Here is a 19,755-nt window from a genome sequence, read left to right on the forward strand (position 1 = left end):
AACTCAGTGGAGTTTGAATAGCAAAAACTATTTGTGAAAAGAACAAAAAATATGGACCAATAACTTAAAAGGTCTATATCCTAAAGTATGTAACCCACACTTTGTGGATTAAAATGTATTGCAAGTTGTGAGTTCTCCACAGACACATCTTGTTTCCTTCTGTATATGAGCCTTCTCTTTAATGAATCTTACTCTCTGGCTTTTTAAAAGTGAACAGATTGACTAGAATTTGAATGCTCTTTTCACTCATCTTCCTTCAAGATTCCTTGAGGAAAACAAACCTATCTACTTGTATTATAAAAACCAGGAACGTTGATCCAAGCTACTTTTATTTAGCTACTTTTTTTGAACCAAACTCTCAAGTTTAGCTTACTGTAGTATCTGCAGTTCTAATATGATGAAGGCACTTACCTGCACCCCGTCATTACAGTGTTCAGATGTTAGAATGAGTCCAGGTAAGTTGCTAGGTAGATCCAACCGTCGGAAATACCAAACTAGGTTCCAGAAAATTATGGGGTGCTGATTGATGAATTTGGGTGTATGAATTACTTGCTCTCCCTCATTTTCCAACAGCGATTCAAGCTCCTTACGCAGTACCAAAGGACTCAAGTAGGGCACAGATACAGCAAGAGGGTTAGGTCTTTTTCTTAAAGGATCCTAAAAACAAAATAATACACACAAAAGAAAAATCAGTCTTTTTACAAAGTCAAAGATTTTTCTTCCAGAAATAGTCTTCAGGATTACTTGCCCCGAAAATCCCCCATTGTACAGTTTCTTTTGATATTTGGAAGAAGCCTCTGGAAGCACTGAACACACAATAACTTTAATAGCATCAGCAGTTTTGACTGTTGAGGTGTTTCTTAACTTTAAAGAACAATCACTTAAGCTCTCTCTATTATGTTGTCGTGGTTTAACCCCAGCCAGCAACTAAACACCACGCAGCCGCTCACTCACTCCCCCCCACCCAGTGGGATGGGGGAGAAAATCAGGAAAAGAAGCAAAACCCGTGGGTGGAGATAAGAACGGTTTAATAGAACAGAAAAAGAAGAAACTAATAATGATAATGATAACACTAATAAAATGACAACAGCAATAATGAAAGGATTGGAATGTACAAATGATGCGCAGTGCAATTGCTCACCACCTGCCGACCGACACCCCGCCAGTCCCCGAGCAGCGAATCCCTGCCCCCCACTTCCCCGTTCCTATACTAGATGGGACGTCACATGGTATGGAATACACCGTTGGCCAGTTTGGGTCAGGTGCCCTGGCTGTGTCCTGTGCCAACTTCTTGTGCCCCTCCAGCTTTCTCACTGGCTGGGCATGAGAAGCTGAAAAATCCTTGACATTAGTCTAAACACTACTGAGCAACAACTGAAAACATCAGTGTTATCAACATTCTTCACATACTGAACTCAAAACATAGCACTGTACCAGCTACTAGGAAGACAGTTAACTTCATTCCAGCTGAAACCAGGACATATGTGAAAAAGAGAAAATGCTAATTTGTTGTAACTTGTTCTTCATTATGCAGTTTCAAGCTACCTAAGCTGGTACTAAGCCAGCAGTGATAGAGATTGCAGAAAAATGTCAGTAATTACATCAGCTGTAGAACTGAACCATGAGTTCACATGTTAAGACAGCTTCTTGCCAATAAAAGCACCAGGAGAGAGGAGAAACACTTTGTTTCACATGCAAGAATCATGTAATAGCCCCAATACTGCCTCTTACCTTCTCCCATCCACTCAACAGGTAAGCCTAGCAGAACATAAAGGAGGAGTGTAAGTAAATGTGTGGAAAAGGAACAAACTTTCACTCTTGTAACAGTGTGTTGCTTGTGCTATTGTGTTTAGTCTGCTGTAGAAGGTGGGTTATTTTTAAATCAAACTTCCAGTTTTAGAAAGACAAAGACTAGCTTCATTCTGCTAGAGAGAACATTTCAAATCAAGCAGCACCATTTGTACAATGTACTGAAAAACAATTTTAGATTAACTGAACCAAGATTTTTTTTGTCATAAGAACATGAAAATATGCTTGGCCATTCCCATTCCCCAAATGGACAAGAATGCTAGTAGTAGAACATTATTGATTGTAAGTTCATTGCATTCAATATTTTGCTGTCAACTGAATGTGCAGCTTCTAGACTTACCACAACTTCTTGCAAACTATTTGGAAGACTAACTGTTGAAATGCCATGAGATGGTCTCTGGGAAAGATCAATGTTTTGCAGTGGACCTCCAACACTGTGGCTCCGAGTCAAGGACACTCCCCTTTTTGGTGGATTATTGGCAGATGTCTTCATTGTTCTGGGATCTTTACTCTGATCTTCTGCCACATCACTGTTTGGATTTTAGAAGAGAATATGCTAATATGAAACTATTCAGCATTCCTACGGCAATAGGAAGAAAGCAGAGAAAGGCTGCCAAGTAAGTATCCCAAAGCAAGTTTCTCTATTAATAAGGAATCATATTTACCCAGTTAGCTCCACAGTTCAGGGAAAACAAAATAAAATGCCTCTCAGAACAGTATAACCACCCCCCTAGAAAAGCAGCTAAGTAAAAACTAAGACATGAATCTGAAAGCATTGCAGGTCTGTATAGGTACCATTGCTCTGGCACATCTTTATCTTGCGTAGAAAAACAGCCATGTGCAGTTTTGTCAACACACAAAGATTATGTTGTTCTGACTATGCTCATTTGTACTTCCTCTTCCCTTTATGTTTACTTTCTCTAAATGTCATAAGCAGAGAAAAAATATTATAGAAAACAATTTATAAGTTGCACGCCAAAATAACTGAAAAAATAAAATTGTGTCAAACTCATCCAACAAGATAATTTAAGCAAACTTCTGTTACAGGCTTGTGAAATTTAACCCATACAATCAAGCCACTTGTAGATCTGGGAGTATTCATTTTGTGCCCCTTATAATTGAAACAATGGATAAAAACAATTCAACTACAATACACAAGAAAAAACACCTAGTGAAACAGAAAGTGTCTGCTTCCAAATAATCTGCTAAGAGAGAGATTAATTTAGGGGTGACTTTCCCTCCCAACTTTGACTTTAGTTAAAAATATATAACATCAAGGTTAAGAGATTAACACAAGCAATACCACCTCACATTTTTAAAGTTTTAAGACTAACTACTATCACATTGATTTAAGTTTTAATACTCTGACACAGGCATTAGCTCATTAGCTCACAGGCATTGATACTCAAGAATTCCAAACTGAATAAGGATTTAAAAAAAAACCCCTTTTTTACATCAAATTGTCAACAAATCCCAGCAAAAAAGTCACAATTCATAGCAGCACTGTTTCAGTTCTCTCTTCCAACATGACACCTTCTCCTTAATGCTTCTTTTTCTCAAACTGTTTCAAAAGTGGTATTGTTTATCTGAGTTTCAGTTTTACATCAGTATTATTGGTCACAGAATGGATGCTCAGTACAAGCGTTAAGTGCTCTGAGAGCTTTCTTTCAAAAAACAGTGTTCCAGCAAATTGACTTATTTTTCCCCATAATGCAGTGTCCTTCTTGTTAAATTCTAAACACATGGAAAGGAGAAGTAATGCTTAAATTTCTGTGTGTCATTAAAAGGTGAGTGTGTTCTAACAATACAGAGTAGAATTTTTACCAATTGCTCAATAGCCAATGGACCTGAAGATTTATTTCTATAATTTTATCTCTAAAACTCACTCATTTAGTGGAACCAGCTTACTTCAAGTTGATAAAAGTACACTTAAAACATGCAAAAAGAATGAGAGGAAACAGATGATTGTCAAGTTACAATTGTGCTTCTCCACCATATTTGGTACATAAGCCAACCTTCACTTTAGAAGTGGAGGAGAAGTACAGTAATTGTTGATACATTTCTGACAGAACTAACAACCCTGTTTTACCTACCTCTGCTCAGCTGCAGAGCTAGTTTCTTCAGCTATGGTGTGGCTGGACTGTGCGTGATCTGAAAAACTGATCAAGTCAGCAACAGCTGGGCTGGATGACAGTTTCTGCTCCAGGGGATCCATGGTTAATGGAAGGGTACCACTCTGTAAACTATCTCCTGAGGTACTTTGCTTCAGAAAAAAGCTAAGTTACAACATGAATGGGAGGGGAGAGAAATATAAAGGTTAAGATGTAAGAATAAAATCATTAAAAAGTTATTTTCTACATTTACTTTCAAAAAGTAGCAAAAATGAGGAAACACAAAATTAAAACCCTTGACAACAGACACAAACTTCATCCTACTCTCTCCACTGTAACTTATATAGGCAGAGTAAATGAACATATACAGAGATTTGATCTGCAAAATAAGAAATTCTATGCTGGACATAAGTCATTACAAGTGACCTTAGTTTGTCACGGTTCCCAGTCAGCAACAATATAGCAATAGCTGACACATCCCTGAAACTGGTTGTTATTGTAATGTGACATTACAGACTAGAAGACCATACACCATTATAGGCACAAGATAACAGGAACGTGTCTTGCTTTGCTAAGCTTTTTAAAGTACACACTCTACAGATGTTCAGTTTCAGCATTAGAGAACACTAATGGAAGCTCTGTTTCACAGCAATAACCGCTACAGTGAGAATCCATTTTAAATTACCTTAAAATAAGTTCCAGCCTTCACAGTGCAATTAAAAGAGGTAAAAATAGTAAGTGGTAAAAATAGTCAGCGGAGAAGCTTAAACTGGAGAACTACTGGAGAAACAATAGGCTGGAGCATCGGTAACTACAAGCTGTTAGTAAATTTAATTTGGGAGAAATTCTTTGCTGACATTTAAAAACTGCTTCATATGATTTTAGAAAGTTCATGATCCATTAGCTTTGTTTCAAAAGCTAAACAAAATGAAAACAGACTTATACCTTCTGTACAGTTATGCTTGCAAAGAAAATATGAAAAGAAAAAGTGGTAAAAAGGCAACCAGTTCTTGCTTTTTGGCTGTTTTACAATGAAAGTCAATAGTTCACATGACTTAAAATTTCGTTCAGTACAATCACGACTGTCAAACAGGCAGTGACATTCTTGCAAACATCTAGACAAAAATACTGGGAGATATAACTAAGATCCTTCCATGAAAAAATATAACCATGTACAAATGCAAAGGCAGAAAGAGAGTATCTATAAAACCCACTAACCTTGCAGAGCCACGTAGGTCTTTAAATTCAACATTAAGTAAAGGTAGGAAGGTACTTTTACAGAAAGGACAGATGGTGTTCAAGTTTGAATCATCTGCTGTCCATCCAGCCATAATTTCTTCATCATAAACCAAAGCATCACAAGTTCTACATTGAGAGCAGCTTGACATCAATACCTAGAACAGCAAAGAATGAGTATTACCAGTCTTGTTTCAGGGTTCTTCTATAATTGGCTTTATAGGCTTAGTATCCACAGGAGTTTAACAGGTATCAGAATGCCAGGTGGGAGGCATGAGTTCATCACTATACCCAGAGTTATCTTGTCCACGTAACATCTACCTATGAAATGCAAATACTAATAATGTATTTTTCTTAGGTATTTTGAGACCTGGAAGAAGCAGTAACCTGAAATGCTACTAATTTAGCATTTGCAATTGCTTGCTCCTATGAAGCCTTCAGCATATATGAATTGTTTTGAATTGTATAAATAAGCGCATGTCTACTTCTCCAAAAAAGAAAAAAAAAAACCAAAACCAACCAAACACAAAAGCAACTATTATAGTGGTGTGGTGGGTTGACCTTGGCTGGATACCAGATGCCCACCAAGCTGCTCTATCACTCCCTCTCCTCAGCTGGACAGGGGGAGAAAAATATGAAAAAAGGCATGTTTGTCAAGATAAGGGAGATCAGTCAGCAATTACTGTCAAGGGCAGAACAGACTGGACGAGGGGAAATTAACTTAATTTATTGCCAATAAAAAGTCAAAGTAGGGTAATGAGAAATAAAAACTAAATCTTAAAACACCTTCCCCCCAATGCCTCCCCTCTTCCTGGGCTCAACTTCACTCCCAACTTTTCTACATCATCCCCCCCAAGTGGTGCAGGGAGATGGGGAATGGGGGTTGCAGTCAGTTCATCACACGTTGTCTCTGCCATTCCTTCCTCCTCACTCTCTTTCCCTTCTCCAGCATGGGGTTCCACCCACGGGAGAGAGTCTCCATGAACTTCTCAAATGTGAGTCCTTCCCACGGGCTGCAGTTCTTCACAAACTGCTCCAGAGTGGGTCCTTTCCATGGGGTGCAGTCCTTCAGGAACAGACTGCTCCAGCGTGGGTCCCCCACAGGGTCACAAGTCCTGCCAGCAAACCTGCTCCAGCATGGTGTCCTCTCCATAGGGTCACAGCTTCCTTTGGGAGCATCCACTTGCTCCAGCATGGGTCCTCCACAGGCTGCAGGTGTATATCGGCTCCACTGCGGACCTCCATGGGCTGCAGGAGGACAGCCTGCCTCACCATGGTCTTCCCCATGGGCTGCAGGGGAATATCTGCTCTGGCACCTGGAGCAGCTCCTCCCCCTCCTCCTTACCAACCTTTGGGGTCTGCAGGGCTGTTTCTTTCACATGTTCTCATTCCTCTCTCCGGCTGCTGTTGTGCAGCTGGTTTTTTCCCCTTTGTAAATATGTTATCACAGAGGTGCTACCGCCATCACTGATGGGCTCGGCCTTGGTCAGTGATAAGTCTGTCTTGGAGCCAGCTGGCATCGGCTCTGTTGGACACGGGGGAAGCTTCTAGCAACTTCTCACAGAAGCCAGCCCTGCAACCCCCCCTGCTACCAAAAGCTTTCCATGCAAAATCAATACAAGTGGAAAAACCAGAAAGTTGGTTTTTACCTAGTGACAATCTCATCACTAAACTAAATTGAGAACTGGAGAAAAGATGGTAAAAGATAATCCTGTACCAGCTGAAGAATGGTCTATAATCCTTACTTCTTACACTTCCTCTCTCTTCATTGGTTCACTCTCACAGGAAACAAAACCAAAACAACACCACCAAACACAGCATATAATATATTTTAGATCAACACAGCATATAATATATTTTAGATCTAATGTATTTTAGATATTTGCCCAACGGCAACATTTTTCTTTTACTATGCTATGCCCCTTATATAACAGAGTGCACAAGTTTGACAAGCATAGATCTCCAGAAGATCAAATGTAAAAGAAAATTACATGGGACCGAGCAAAAGAACACTACAGCTGAAAGAAAAGCAACCAAGGCAAACGCAGTGACCATTGCCTACGTATCTGAAGTCTGAAAGGATCTACAAGTGATAACTGAAACAGAGAGGCATACTAAATCATTATTGTTCTGGAATAGAGTTAGTTTTCTTCATAGCGGTCTTTATGGTAGTGTGTTTTAGAATGGTGACCAACTCCGTGTTGGTAACACGCCAATGTTCTAACTATGCCTGAACATGCCTTACACACATGATCATGGCCTTTCTTTCTCATTCTGTCCCCAGCCCAGCAAGGAGGCTGGGGGTGCACAAGAGTTTGGGAGGGGACACAGCCAGGACAGCTGACCTCAGCTGACCAAAGAGATACTATATAATGTCATGCTCAGCAATAAAACTAGGTGTGTGGGGAGGAGTTTTTTGCAAGGTAGCTGTTGCTTGGCGTGTCATGGTGCTGACTGATTGCCTTTGCATCACTTGTTTTTTGTTGTCCCCCCTCCTGGTTTTTGGTTTTTTTTTCCCCCAATTCACTTAAACTGTCTTCATCTTGACCTTCAAGCTTTTTTCTCTGCCCTTCTGATTCTCTCCCCCATCCTGATGAGGGGGGAGTAAGCAAGTGCCTGGGTGAAGGCTTGGGTGAAGGCTTAGCTGCTGGCTGTGGTCAACCCACCACAATTACTCAGTGACAACACAAAATTTTCATAAAGGGGGGGGGGGGGGAAAAAGCCAACTTGTTTCCTCTCTAATTTCTGTCTCACTTCAAGTTTTGACTCTTCCCTCAATTGTCTCTTCTCTCTATATATGAGAGATACATTAAAGAATTTAACACACTTTTTTTTTTTAAGCTACTGTCACACCCTGGGCTAAAATATCAAGCATCTTTGCAGTAGAAACATGAAAAAAAATTGTTTTGAAAAATCCAACCACAATCCAACTAAAGAGGTAATTAAATGCATACAGTAATATTGAATAATTGTATCTTTCATCTATGAGTTTATTAATCTTACCTCCATTGCATAGTTCTGGAAAATGCTGGATAAACTAGTATTATGTGAAGAGCTGTGCTCTGACTTCTCAGAATCTAGAACTTTCATACTTCTTGGGAATGAAACTTCACCTGTACAGAAAGAGTTGTTTGGGTCTTGTATTCAAGGAGAGAGCAATTCATCCATTCCCAAAGAAAGTAATTTCTGTTCAACCAAGACAAGAATTGTACCAGGAGATTGCTAAAGATATGTGTAGCTCTGTAACTTCACTGATATTATAATTAAAATATAGATAAATAGCATTTTTGTGATTAACAGTTCAAAGTTATTTTTGTCTAGCCCAATATATCACAGACTGGTAATGGAAAAAAAAGCATCAGTGAATAAAATCTGAAGATACAAAGAAAGAATAAAGAATGGCAAAGCACAGTAAGATTGCCAATATATATATTCGAAAAAGTTGTTCAAGATTTCTTGAATGATACATCCATATGTAAATAGCAAACAGAAGGATAGTACCAGGCAAGACACATGATACCAAATATGCCATTACAGTGCTTAAGTTTTCCCTGGCTAATATTGGAGTAAAACAAATAATCTTTCTTTGGTAAGGCTGGGTTTTAGGGTTATAAGCTTTGCCCAGAAGAAGGGGAAAGGACTTGGAATGGACTTGGAATGTATTTTCCAGAAGGAAATGGTTAGAATCAGTTTTAGGAAGCAAACCTATCAGCGTTACTTCCTCTGACAAGCCCAGTCAAACTTCCCTACGCAAAAAATGACTACCACAGTCCCCTCATCATAAAGAAGGCTCCTCTGCTTCTTCAGCTAAAGTTTATGTTTGTGAACAAATTTTACCTATCCTGTTGATGGCTGCCACTCTTTATAGTTAGTTCTTACAACCCTCCTAACTGGAACTAGGAGGTATCTCATCAAGATTTTGCTAGACAGGGCCAGCTTATGTCCAGTCTGCAAGATCTGCCTCTGTTAGTTATGCAACTATTTGCAGTTTTTGAACACTGCTCTGCTTTTCTGTACTAATATTTCAAGAACTTTCAGGGTATTATGACTTTACATGAATGAGCAGGTGTCCTGGGTTCAGCTGGGATAGAGTTAATTTTTACAGGAACCTGGGAGGTGGGGGGGGGGGCATAGCCGGGGCAGCCGACCTGAACTAGCCAAGGAGCTATTCCATACCATGTGACATCATGCTCAGTATATAAATGGGGAGCAGGCCGGGGGGAGGGCTCTCGACTTTCGGTGGCAGAGCATCGGGTTCCGGGTGGTGAGCAGTTGCACTGTGCATCACTCTTTTTGTATATTCTTTCATTAGTACCGTTGTTGTTGTTGTAACTTTTTTTTTGTGTTGTCCCAGTAAACTGCCCTTGTCTCAACCCTCGAGGTTCCAGGTTTTTTTTCTTTTCTCTCCTCCATCTCCTCCCTATCCCACCGGAGGGGGGCGGGAAGAGTGAGCGAGCGGCTGCGTGGTCCTTTGTTACCGGCTGGGCTGAAACCACGACAGCAGGTGTTCCTGGCTATTACTAGTTAGGAACCTTCCTATCACATACACAGAGGAAGTATTTTTACAATTAAATCCCTGTATTTTGTATCAACTTTTTATATATTCAACAGAGAAGAGAATTAGCTATTTGCTACTGCAAAAGAAGAGTACAGAACGCAAGTACAAATTTGCTTGTACTTATCTTAAGGGCTTGAAATAATTTCAGATTACCATAGCTTCCACTGTTGCGAATTATTTCACACATAATTGTTTGGTTTTTATATTATAAACAAGTTATGAGGGGGAAACAAACAAAAAAATCTCACCTCCACTGTAATGTTGTCTTCCTGCATCTCCACTGCTACTGCTACTGCCTAGACTAGTAGTGCTTTGTGCAAGCTCATTCGTAATTAGACCCGGGACACCAGTTCTTGATGACAGATTATCTCCTAAAATATTATCTTCAAAACCAGCAGGGAAGTTAAAGTCGGCTCGATTGTTTTCTTCCTTTAATACAAGAAGAAGAAAATTAGTATGTTTGAGTACTCCCAGATTCATTACTTGACCTCCATCTTTATCCTAATAAATAAATAGTAGCAGATTAAGATGAAATCCTGGTGTAAAAATTTGTGAGACACAAGATAAATCTATGCAACCCCAAAAAGAGCAGCTATTAGACAAACCGGAAGGATAGGGAAAAAATGAAAGGCTTTAGCAGTGAAAATACTTAGCTGAGGATCAAACTGAGTGACAAAGCAACAGGGATGTAAACTTCTTCACTGCAGGAGAAGGAGGAAAAATGATGCAAGTAATTGTGATTTGGCAGTCATTACACAAAATGAAGGAATTATCAGAAAAAAGGACCGAGTTGAAGTCATATTTTCAGAACTGAAGACAGGAATGAAACATACCAGCTGAAATAATGTAGCAATAACACAGTCACTAAGACACAGGATGTGACAAAGTATAATTATTAGGATATTAAAAAAGGGAAGTTGCAGAAATGAAAGAGGAGAGAATGAAAACATCCTTGAAGGAAATGAAAATAAGTCCCATTAAGGAGATTATGATGTGCCATTAAACAAAATTCTATAGAATATATCAGTATAATAGAAAGGCACACAGGAAAACCTAGGTCACAGCAAAAAAACTCAGGAAAGAAAGCAAATCAGTGAGTTTTCATTGTCATAGGCAAAATCTGGTTAAAAAAAAAAAAAAAGAAAAACTTTTTTTTTTTATTTAATAGAAAGGACCCTATTAGTAACATCAGTTAAATTTGTTTCATGTAGAAATAAAGCCAGACAGCTATCTTCCCCTTTCCCACCTTTTATGGAGGTTGGGGAAAGGAGGGATAATATGAAAAAGGAAACAAGAAGCTATCTTAACAGCCTGAAGAGAGGAGACAAAAGATCCTTAAAGCCAAACACCAGATCGAGGGGTTAACTGGATCAAGCAGAGGCCTTTCTAAGAGAGAAAACTATGTGGAGGCACAATAAAAAGACATATATGGAAAGGAGGAAGTTATAATATTCATCCCTCCATCTCCTCATTCATTCACGCCATTATACTCTGAAATGTTTTACTCTGAAAAAGACTCTGTTAATCAAGTGTGCTCACACTAGAACCATAACATTTAGTTTCCGAATTCCTGACGAGTGAATTTACTAGATCTCAAGCTGTCCTTTACTACTTTCAACTTTAATCCTCACCAACCCAACTTCTTAGGTTTGTGATTTGTTTTCACAACCTTTTCTTAATTTTTTAAAATAGGACAGGCAGTATGATATCATTTAAGATGACATAATTTTGTTTACTAGAGTTTCTTGGTGCAGTTTCTTTAAACATAAATAAAAAGATAAATAGATAAATAAATAAAGGGGAGGGAACATTGAGAACACAAAGTCAAAGTTTAAATTTACTGCACCAAGACCACTTAATTTGCTTTTGTCTGAGAAGTGGCTTTTAATGACAGAGGAAAACTCCACCACACATAAAACACAATCTTCTGAACACAGAAGTTACCCGTCTAAGTTTGTCTCCCAAAATTTTTCATATTGAAAAACACTTGCCTCATCATCTGAATAACTATATGCTGAAGTTACAACTCCCCACATCTTACTGGCCACATTGGCAGCCTGTTTCATGCCTGATTTCAGAACATCCATTTTTGGTCCAGACAGTATATTGTCTAACTTCAGATTGGATAAAGTTGTTACAACAGATCCTAACGAGCCATGTGGAGAAGAACGACCCAGTCCTGTCAAAGATGAAGACCGCTCCTTTTGAACTCGTGGATAGGTTTGTTGCTTTGGTCGTCCAGTGAATGTTTTGGATCTGGAGACAGATGGACTTCTCCGATTTTCGTAAGACTTGGGGGATGGCAGGACGGGATCCAAAGGCAGGCTTGACCTCCTTTCTTGGGAGTGACCAAGTGTACCAGAAGCTTCTGTTTCCCTCTCTGGCTTGTGCAGTTCCATGCTGGGAAACTTACTACCCAATGGGTTCTTCAGATTCATATAGCTCTCTATTTCATCTGCCAAATTACGTGCTGCAACTGGTGACACCAACTTTTCCTCAGGTTCTGGATGCCTTGGTTGCATGCTGTCAGTAGCCAGCAAAGATAAAGGGTCCAAGCCTACTTCAACATCTTCCCTTTCAATAGGCTTAACCACTCCATAAAAGCTATTCCTTTTAGTAGTTGCATCTTTGGATTCTGGTTTCTGGTTTTTTGACTCAGTTGACTGTTCAAGGTTCATGTCTTCCACTGTGGCCATGTTTTCATCTCTTCCATTCTCAAGATGTTCCTGCCCTTCCCCAGGTTCTTCCAGCATCGGTGAAGACCTATGCTCCGATTCCCAATCACTCTCAGTCACACAACTCCAAGTGCCACTTACGCCAGAAACCTGCTGGTCAACAATACTTTCAAAGCTGTGGGATTTATTCAAATGACAGGGTGAAGTTTTGGCCCCAGATAAAGCTGCTGTTAGAATCTTGGCATCTGCTCCCATCATTATTGCTATTTCTTTAGAATGCAAGTCCAAGCTGCCTTTTTTCAGCAGCATTCCTGCTCTGCTTTCACTGCTGAAACTGCAGCTTCTCTCTGAAAACAGTTTCTGCCTCTTCTGTCCTTTTTCACTTGTTTTCTTAGGAGAAACATCACCAAAGACTACATCTTCAGCTGAATCCTGAGTTATGAACAGTGGGCTGGAACCTGTTTCTAAAAGAGAAAAGGCATTCATATGGTACCCATAGACACCAAAAATGTTTATTTCCTGAAATAACGTGAAATCTCCTTATCTCCTTATTGGTGAGAAGACTGGGAGCACCACAATCTCAAGTTATCCATTAAGAATTACACTAGTATTAACAAGTCATTTTACTGGCTGCAAAGGCATCCTGCAGATCAAAAGGCATCTACTCTTTGACTCCTTGAAGTCAAAGCCTTTTACGGCTTCTACCTCCTTTCCCTGTGCTAACACCAGCAGAGAATAGGTACTACATCCATGAACTAAAGGAAAGTAGAATTATAAGTAAAGATTGCTCTACTTTTTTTTCCAGAGCTATATTCACAGATCTATACATCAAACTCTGTAATTCATTCTGGTTCTGAAAAAAACCTGCCGTGTGTGTCTGAACAACACAGAAGCATTACTTTGTTTATGACACAGTCATAGTTAGAGAAAGCTAATTAAATTTAGCATGTGGAAGATATAAACTAATCTTACAAATATTCCCATTCCTTGGGGGAATTGGGACTATTTATTGCCTAGAAAGCTTTGTTAGCGAGGCAAAAACCTCCATAAGTATGAGAATTCTACTATATTAGGATCCCAACAGAGGACAGCCAAGGACAGGCACAAAGGCAGAAAAAACAATGAGCCCCAAGATTTGGCTTTCATATAGCCATAAGTCTTCCTCAAGCTCCAGATATGTAAACAAATTTTGTATGGCACAAAGACAACATGCATTGTTCCCAGGTTATACACTGGCAATGTAAGCCACAGGAATAGAGACTTGTCCAAGGTCAGCAGGGTTTAGGTGACAAAATCAAGACTAGAGACCCTAATTTTCTTGAGTTTCTAATACATTACTGAAAGACTGTCAGTGCGGGAAAGGGAAAATCTTCATTTCAATCTACTCAACACTGATTGTCAACCTTAGAATCCACAGGTTCCTTCTAAGTCACCTGCAAAGGATAATGGTAGAAAGCAAATGTGTGAGATTATCTGCACCTCAAATAGAAGTTTTGTTTCTTTTCATAGCATGAAAAAGATTGCAAAACACTATAGCACAATAAGATCAGGACTTTAGCAAGCTCTGCTTCACCTAGTGACTCACCACCACTGCTTTTCCTTCCACTGCTATCAAAAATGCCAGATGGAACTTTCACAATGCTGTTACCCCAAGAAGGTGCATCTGTTGGACTATGAGTTTCTATATTCAGCTGTTGCTTTTCATCAGATTTCTCAGTACAAACCTCTACAAGAAAAAGAATGTGAACTTTAGTTAATTTAATTAAATAATTTCATTTGCACTGTTATGGAAAATATAAACTCAAATACTGTTCCCTTAGGTAATTACAACCTAAAGGATCAGTCCTTACTAGGTACTGAGCATTTCCTGGAAATAATACCCAGACAGATGACAGTAGACAGTATTATGCAGAGCACTTAGCTGTTCACAAGTTTAGAGCATATGCCAACTTCTTCCCTTGCTGTTTTTTCAACTAACAAAAGTAGAGCAGGAACAGCAGTTGTAAGATTTTCATGCAGGGCTATTTGTCTAATGACAGTTTTAGAAGCCCTAACTCCCATTAAGGATCCAGTAACACAGATATGAAACAGATTCAGTAGTGAGAAGGACAAAATACAGAGAAACTAAGGGAAAATCTGGACAAAATACAGGAGATGACCACATTTTCTACAGCTGGGAAGAGTTTGTAGGAAAAAGTAGTGCCTTTTATTAGGTCAACTGGTACAGCTAAAAAAATGGCCACGCTTTCAAATAAACGAATTAGAGGAACGGAATACAAAATACTGTGTGCCCCAGCACTTGTCCAATTTTTCCATCTATATTAATTAGTCTAATAAAGGGCTATTTCTACCTATATGTATACCACTGCTATTATCTAGGGCACAGAAGTAGTCCACCAGATTTCACACAGTCATATTTTGACCTTGGCAACATTATGAGTTCAATATATCAAGTTATTTGTAGTAGTCTAATGCATGAAGCAGATTTATTACAAGAAGCCTTTATTGATGTAAACACGCATACTTAACCTCCTATTAGGTCTTCAGCTTTAGAAGAAATATCTTTCTCTACTTGTGTTTCAGTTGCATGAAGACTATCTCCATCATCTCTTAAAAGTTCATCCTTTGACCCGTAGCCCTGGTCTGACTGACCACCTGTTTGAAGGAATACAAACACATGCCTCAGATTTGGTTTTCTTTCCTAAATTAGTTTTTCAATAAGAAAATAAAAGAACTGAAATTAATTTGTTTCACATTTCGTTTGTGAAGTTTATAGTAAGATCACCAAAATGCCTAATCTGTGCACAGATCTACTTGGTGAGACAATTAGGCTGTACAATCCAAATTTACTTTTCTAATTATTATATTAAATACAAATTATTCCCCCAGGAACACTACAGTGATTAACTACTTTTAACGCACTGTATCTCCTTTCATTCCATTCTCGATAGCATAAAATATTTCATTGCTGGGCAAGTTAAATTCTCAAATGCATCTACAAAAGAAATTAGACAAGCGCAACAGTAATTGAGCAAGCTTCTAACAATGAATACATCCCTGAAAAGAACTGTACCATAAACTGTGCTACATCTTCGTGCTATAGTACACAGTATAAAATTTAATAGAAAAAAAGTAAAAATCTGAACATTTTTAAAAAGTCTTGTTCCTCCACGATACCAGTTAAACTTGACAGCTGTAACTCATTCTTAAAAAAAAAAAAAACAAACAAAAAAGCCCAAACCAAAACCCAAACTAAACAGTTTACAGTAGTCCAAAAAGTCTGCTATAGGAAACAATCCAGAAAGACACTCTTTTCTTTGTTATTTTTACCTGAAGTGCTGCTGCATATGCAAAAGTACAAAAATACTATATGGGACACATCCCACAGTGACATGTTAAACAGGATTATTTATATGCCTCAGAGTACCTGTTAGAATACATGACAGTATTCAAAAAGATCAAAGTGTAAGTTAGTTACTGAGTGTGAAAGGTTTTAGGAAGCTCCATAAAACTTGAGTGACAGATATAATTTATCTACAATGTCATATACATATGACTGCTGTTTATTTTACCAACAAAGAGGAAACATGTAAAAAAGATTTAAATTTAGAAGTTTGAGCAGCCATCAATTATTACATTTGCCTACTATATGAAAAACCTTTTATACAGAAAAGTAAGTTCTGACATTCTTCAGTCCTTATTTTCTCCCTATCATCATTTCAACAATGTTAGTATCCCTGCTTTGCAGAGAAGTGAAAACACCCTATCAATAAATGGGTGAATTACCTGCAGAAGTAACATTCAAGGGTAGAAATAATGCACACGTGCATCCAAGGCTTCACACCATATAAGTCTGCACCCCACACCATGATAGCCAAGGACAAATGCGGCACCCAAGAGACAGCAAAGAGCAAAAAGCAGAGCAACAAAGAGCAGAGAGAAGGGAAGTTCAGTAATCTAGGCAGGCATATCAGATGAAGCAAAGGAATCAGACTCAAAGTTCTCTTTACAGAAGGCCTCAAGACATTAAAAACATGAAGAGTGTGCAAGAACCATCTGTACATTAAGTTTTGAAGTACACACAGAAACGAAGTTTAGTTGAGACTGTGCAAAGGTAGGATGTAATCAGTACTATAGCAGATATGAAGAACCATGAATTTTGTCTTGCCATCTCAAGTGATTAACTTCCTGCGCACTCTTTTTACTCCAGTTTGTCTGGAAGAGTGCACACCGAGTTTAAAGCAGAGTTTTTCTCCAGCTTTTCATCTGTCTTTCCATTCCCAAGGTGTCTCATAAAGTCTACAACAAGGTTCTGATAATTTCTATATTTATTTCCAAGTTTAGCAACTACTATTAAGAAGCTTCAATATGGCCTTTAAAAGCATAGTTTACTATAACCAAACATAACATATTAATTCCAGGAATGCTGATTAGGCCTTTCTGGATTACCATCAAGGAGCAACATTTTAAAGTGTTAGCTTCTAATCACCTCAGCAACTTTCACTCCTTTCCTTTAATGCAGAGAAAGGTTTTACTCACACAATCATTTTTATAAATAAATGACACTATGCAAAAATTGAACAGACTCATATGTCAGAGGCGTCATACCTTTCTGAAGATTAGCACAAAAAGCAAGGTTCATGAGACCACAGCAAAACATTTATTTTAACATAACAGTACTTCTGCTACGGTTCACTCTAAGCTAAAGAAGTAGCATGATCTGTGGTGAAGGAGTAATATTCAACAACAGTGTATTTCTTTGTCTTTATGTAGTTTAACTCCATGCTTCATTCTCTACAGCCTCAAGAGGGGAAGGTGGTGGTTGTGAAGGAGAAATCAACAGGAGACTAGAAAATTTAGCCTTTTGGGGGACTGTTAGTAGTGAAACCCAGCAGAATCTAGTACCTGTGCTAGAGTGATTATCAATGGAATCAAGCCTGACTAAGTCACTGACGAAGACAGTGTGCTCCCCACTGTTAGCATCATTAGAACTATCCACGCTACCATGGCTCACCATGTCCCCATCACTTCCACCCGTGGTACTCCGCAGAGCTAAAGACATGAACGAGAGCTGGTTAGTAAGAGAGGATTTAACTTTTCAGGTTTTTAATCAAATGTAACGTCTTCAGACAACAGTAAATACTTTTGCTTGCACATATAAAATAAGGATACGAAATTCTAGCAAGAAAATTCAGACAATTAATTCTTCAGCGTGCGAAAGACATTCTAAGACTGTTTCAAGCATCAAGTTAGCAATTATCAATTTTTATACACTTAAGGAAAGATTTTCCACTTGTAAAAGCCACAATGTTAGCTGCAATCCCTCAGAAAGCACGTCATGCTCTTCTTCAGCAGAAATAAATCCATTTCAACTAACTTATTACCTGATATCACAGGTACTTGTAGGCTCTGCGTCGATTTCTTTAAGCACTGCCTAAATTGTGCTGTGCCACGAACTACATTTCGTACCTTTGTCCACAGGAATATGCCACTGCGGTTACTGCTAGGCCAAGGAGACTCTAATACCGCCTACAGAAAGAGACATTGCAATAATAAAAACAGTAAGAAAGTTACACTAAGAAACACAGTACAGTGAGGAGCTTTTGTTTCCATACTCAAAAAAGGCATTTCCTGTCAACCATGGGAAGAAGGACAAATATTTGAGTTTTTATGAGCTGTTCCCTTGTATCCCACAGCTCTGGATACAATAGCTGAGTAACAACAAACACTGGATCAAGATTTCTTTAAGTAAACAAGGTGGGTTTTATTCTTATTTATATACTTTGGTAGCAACAAAAGACCATAGTAGCACCTCTTTTCCTATTACATTACATAGTTTACTTTACTAAGAAGTTTCATCAACATATTACAGGAACTTGGAAGCAAGGAAAAGAGGGGGAGGCTACTTCAACTAGCCTAATTCCAGTCTTCACCCATCCAAAGGATCCTGCTACCTTAAAGGATACACCTAGGAACAGCCAGTTTTGACATGGAAGCACTAGACAGGTTCCAAAACCTGGAAATGGAACCACTATAAATGTGTATTTCAACAGAATTTTTGGTTAGCCAAACAGCACAGGAATGTACACTTAACAGTGTACAACCATACAGTGTAGATCCAGTGAACCGTAAGCATGTCCAAAATGATTGCTTGCCCAACAGAATCAGCAAATCCAAGTGAAGAGCTGGAAGAAACAATCTTCAAAACATGCTACAGGACAACAGGAGTGACAGCAGCAAGACAGACATTGGTCCAGTATCCCTCGTCAACACTTCTCTTACCTTATTGTAATAACCATAGGTGATGGCATTTGGCTGTATTCCAGCATTTTTCATTTCAAAGAGGACTCTCACGGCCTGAACAGGCTGACCCCACAGTCCACAGAGCTGCATTACAACTCTGTAGCAGACCTGACAAGATACAGAAATGCATAAATGGACTGATGACAAAGATTTTGAAACAGCTTCAGCTCTTCCCTGATTTTCAACTTTTACACATGTAAAAGGGAAAGCCATGTGAGAGCAGCTACTCAGTACCTAACACTCAACAGCCAGAAGAGGGAGCAAAAATTAAACAGGAAATAACATGAGCTGAAATAACATCAGCAGTCACATTGTTAAGAATGCTGAATTTTTTTCCACTTGGCTCTTCTATTTGCGAAATAAACGAGGGAAGGAAACACCCACACAAAAAGCAGGATAACTTGCTGCTGTGTGCCTGTGGATACTACTGAAAGAATGGCATGCTGCACACAAACCCCTTATCCCTTCTGTTCAGTAACTGCAAACATTAATTCAAAGTGCATTTAAAAAATAGGAATATTCAAGAACTTCCTGCTTGAAGAAGTCTGGGAAAAGACTAGCAACACTAAGTTGTAGTACTTGACACAGCTGACACTACATTGGTGACAAAAAAGGAAATTAATTTCCAGTTGCCCTAGTTAAGCAGACTTCTTTAAGATCATTTCAAGGTGGCTTCAAAACAGGTGAAACTGTAAGTATGCTTAACCTGGTGGTGGCGGTGAAACACACTATATTTGGACCTTGTCTTCTATTCCATGTTCATGGTAATGTTTTTTTATTCGCACTTGCCTCATCTAGTGGTTCCACATCAGTTTTCCTCATTTTAATTAGAACATCGTATGCCTGTTGCAGTGCTTTGACCTTGGGATGTGCAACTCTGATGTAGGCTGGCAGACAAATAAACCATAGGCTGTAACTATGACTGAAGAGACACTTAGCCCATTGTGGGGGGCTTACATAATACTTCTTGGCTAATTTATGAGCTGTTTTTATCTCCTGTAAGGGTGAAACAAAACAAAAAAGCAGACAAAAGATGTAACATCCTGAATCTAGAAGCCGTTAC

The 19,755-nt window shown here is 38.8% G+C and overlaps 1 protein-coding gene across 8 annotated transcripts in view; it reads right to left on the reverse strand.

Moving 5' to 3' along the window:
- The window catches only part of DENND4C (DENN domain containing 4C), a 78,065-nt gene that overhangs the window by 9,119 nt on the left and 49,191 nt on the right, over positions 1–19,755 (reverse strand). For 3 of the 8 annotated variants that reach the window (XM_052779118.1, XM_052779115.1, XM_052779119.1), the window contains 13 exons: positions 19,482–19,688; positions 18,672–18,800; positions 17,774–17,918; positions 17,295–17,441; positions 14,919–15,044; positions 13,975–14,115; positions 11,702–12,853; positions 9,963–10,139; positions 8,160–8,269; positions 5,139–5,314; positions 3,903–4,085; positions 2,150–2,339; positions 412–657 (listed from right to left, as the gene is read on the reverse strand). In XM_052779118.1, the coding sequence (XP_052635078.1) occupies positions 412–657; positions 2,150–2,339; positions 3,903–4,085; positions 5,139–5,314; positions 8,160–8,269; positions 9,963–10,139; positions 11,702–12,853; positions 13,975–14,115; positions 14,919–15,044; positions 17,295–17,441; positions 17,774–17,918; positions 18,672–18,800; positions 19,482–19,688 (3,129 nt within the window). Of the gene's footprint in view, positions 1–411; positions 658–2,149; positions 2,340–3,902; positions 4,086–5,138; positions 5,315–8,159; positions 8,270–9,962; positions 10,144–11,701; positions 12,854–13,974; positions 14,116–14,918; positions 15,045–17,294; positions 17,442–17,773; positions 17,919–18,671; positions 18,801–19,481; positions 19,689–19,755 lie in introns of all 8 variants that reach the window. The other 5 variants (XR_008233895.1, XM_052779114.1, XM_052779116.1 and 2 more) reach the window with 4 other exon arrangements.

Source organism: Harpia harpyja, chromosome Z (genome assembly GCF_026419915.1).
Source record: "Harpia harpyja isolate bHarHar1 chromosome Z, bHarHar1 primary haplotype, whole genome shotgun sequence".
In the NCBI taxonomy this organism is placed as follows: Eukaryota; Metazoa; Chordata; class Aves; order Accipitriformes; family Accipitridae; genus Harpia; species Harpia harpyja.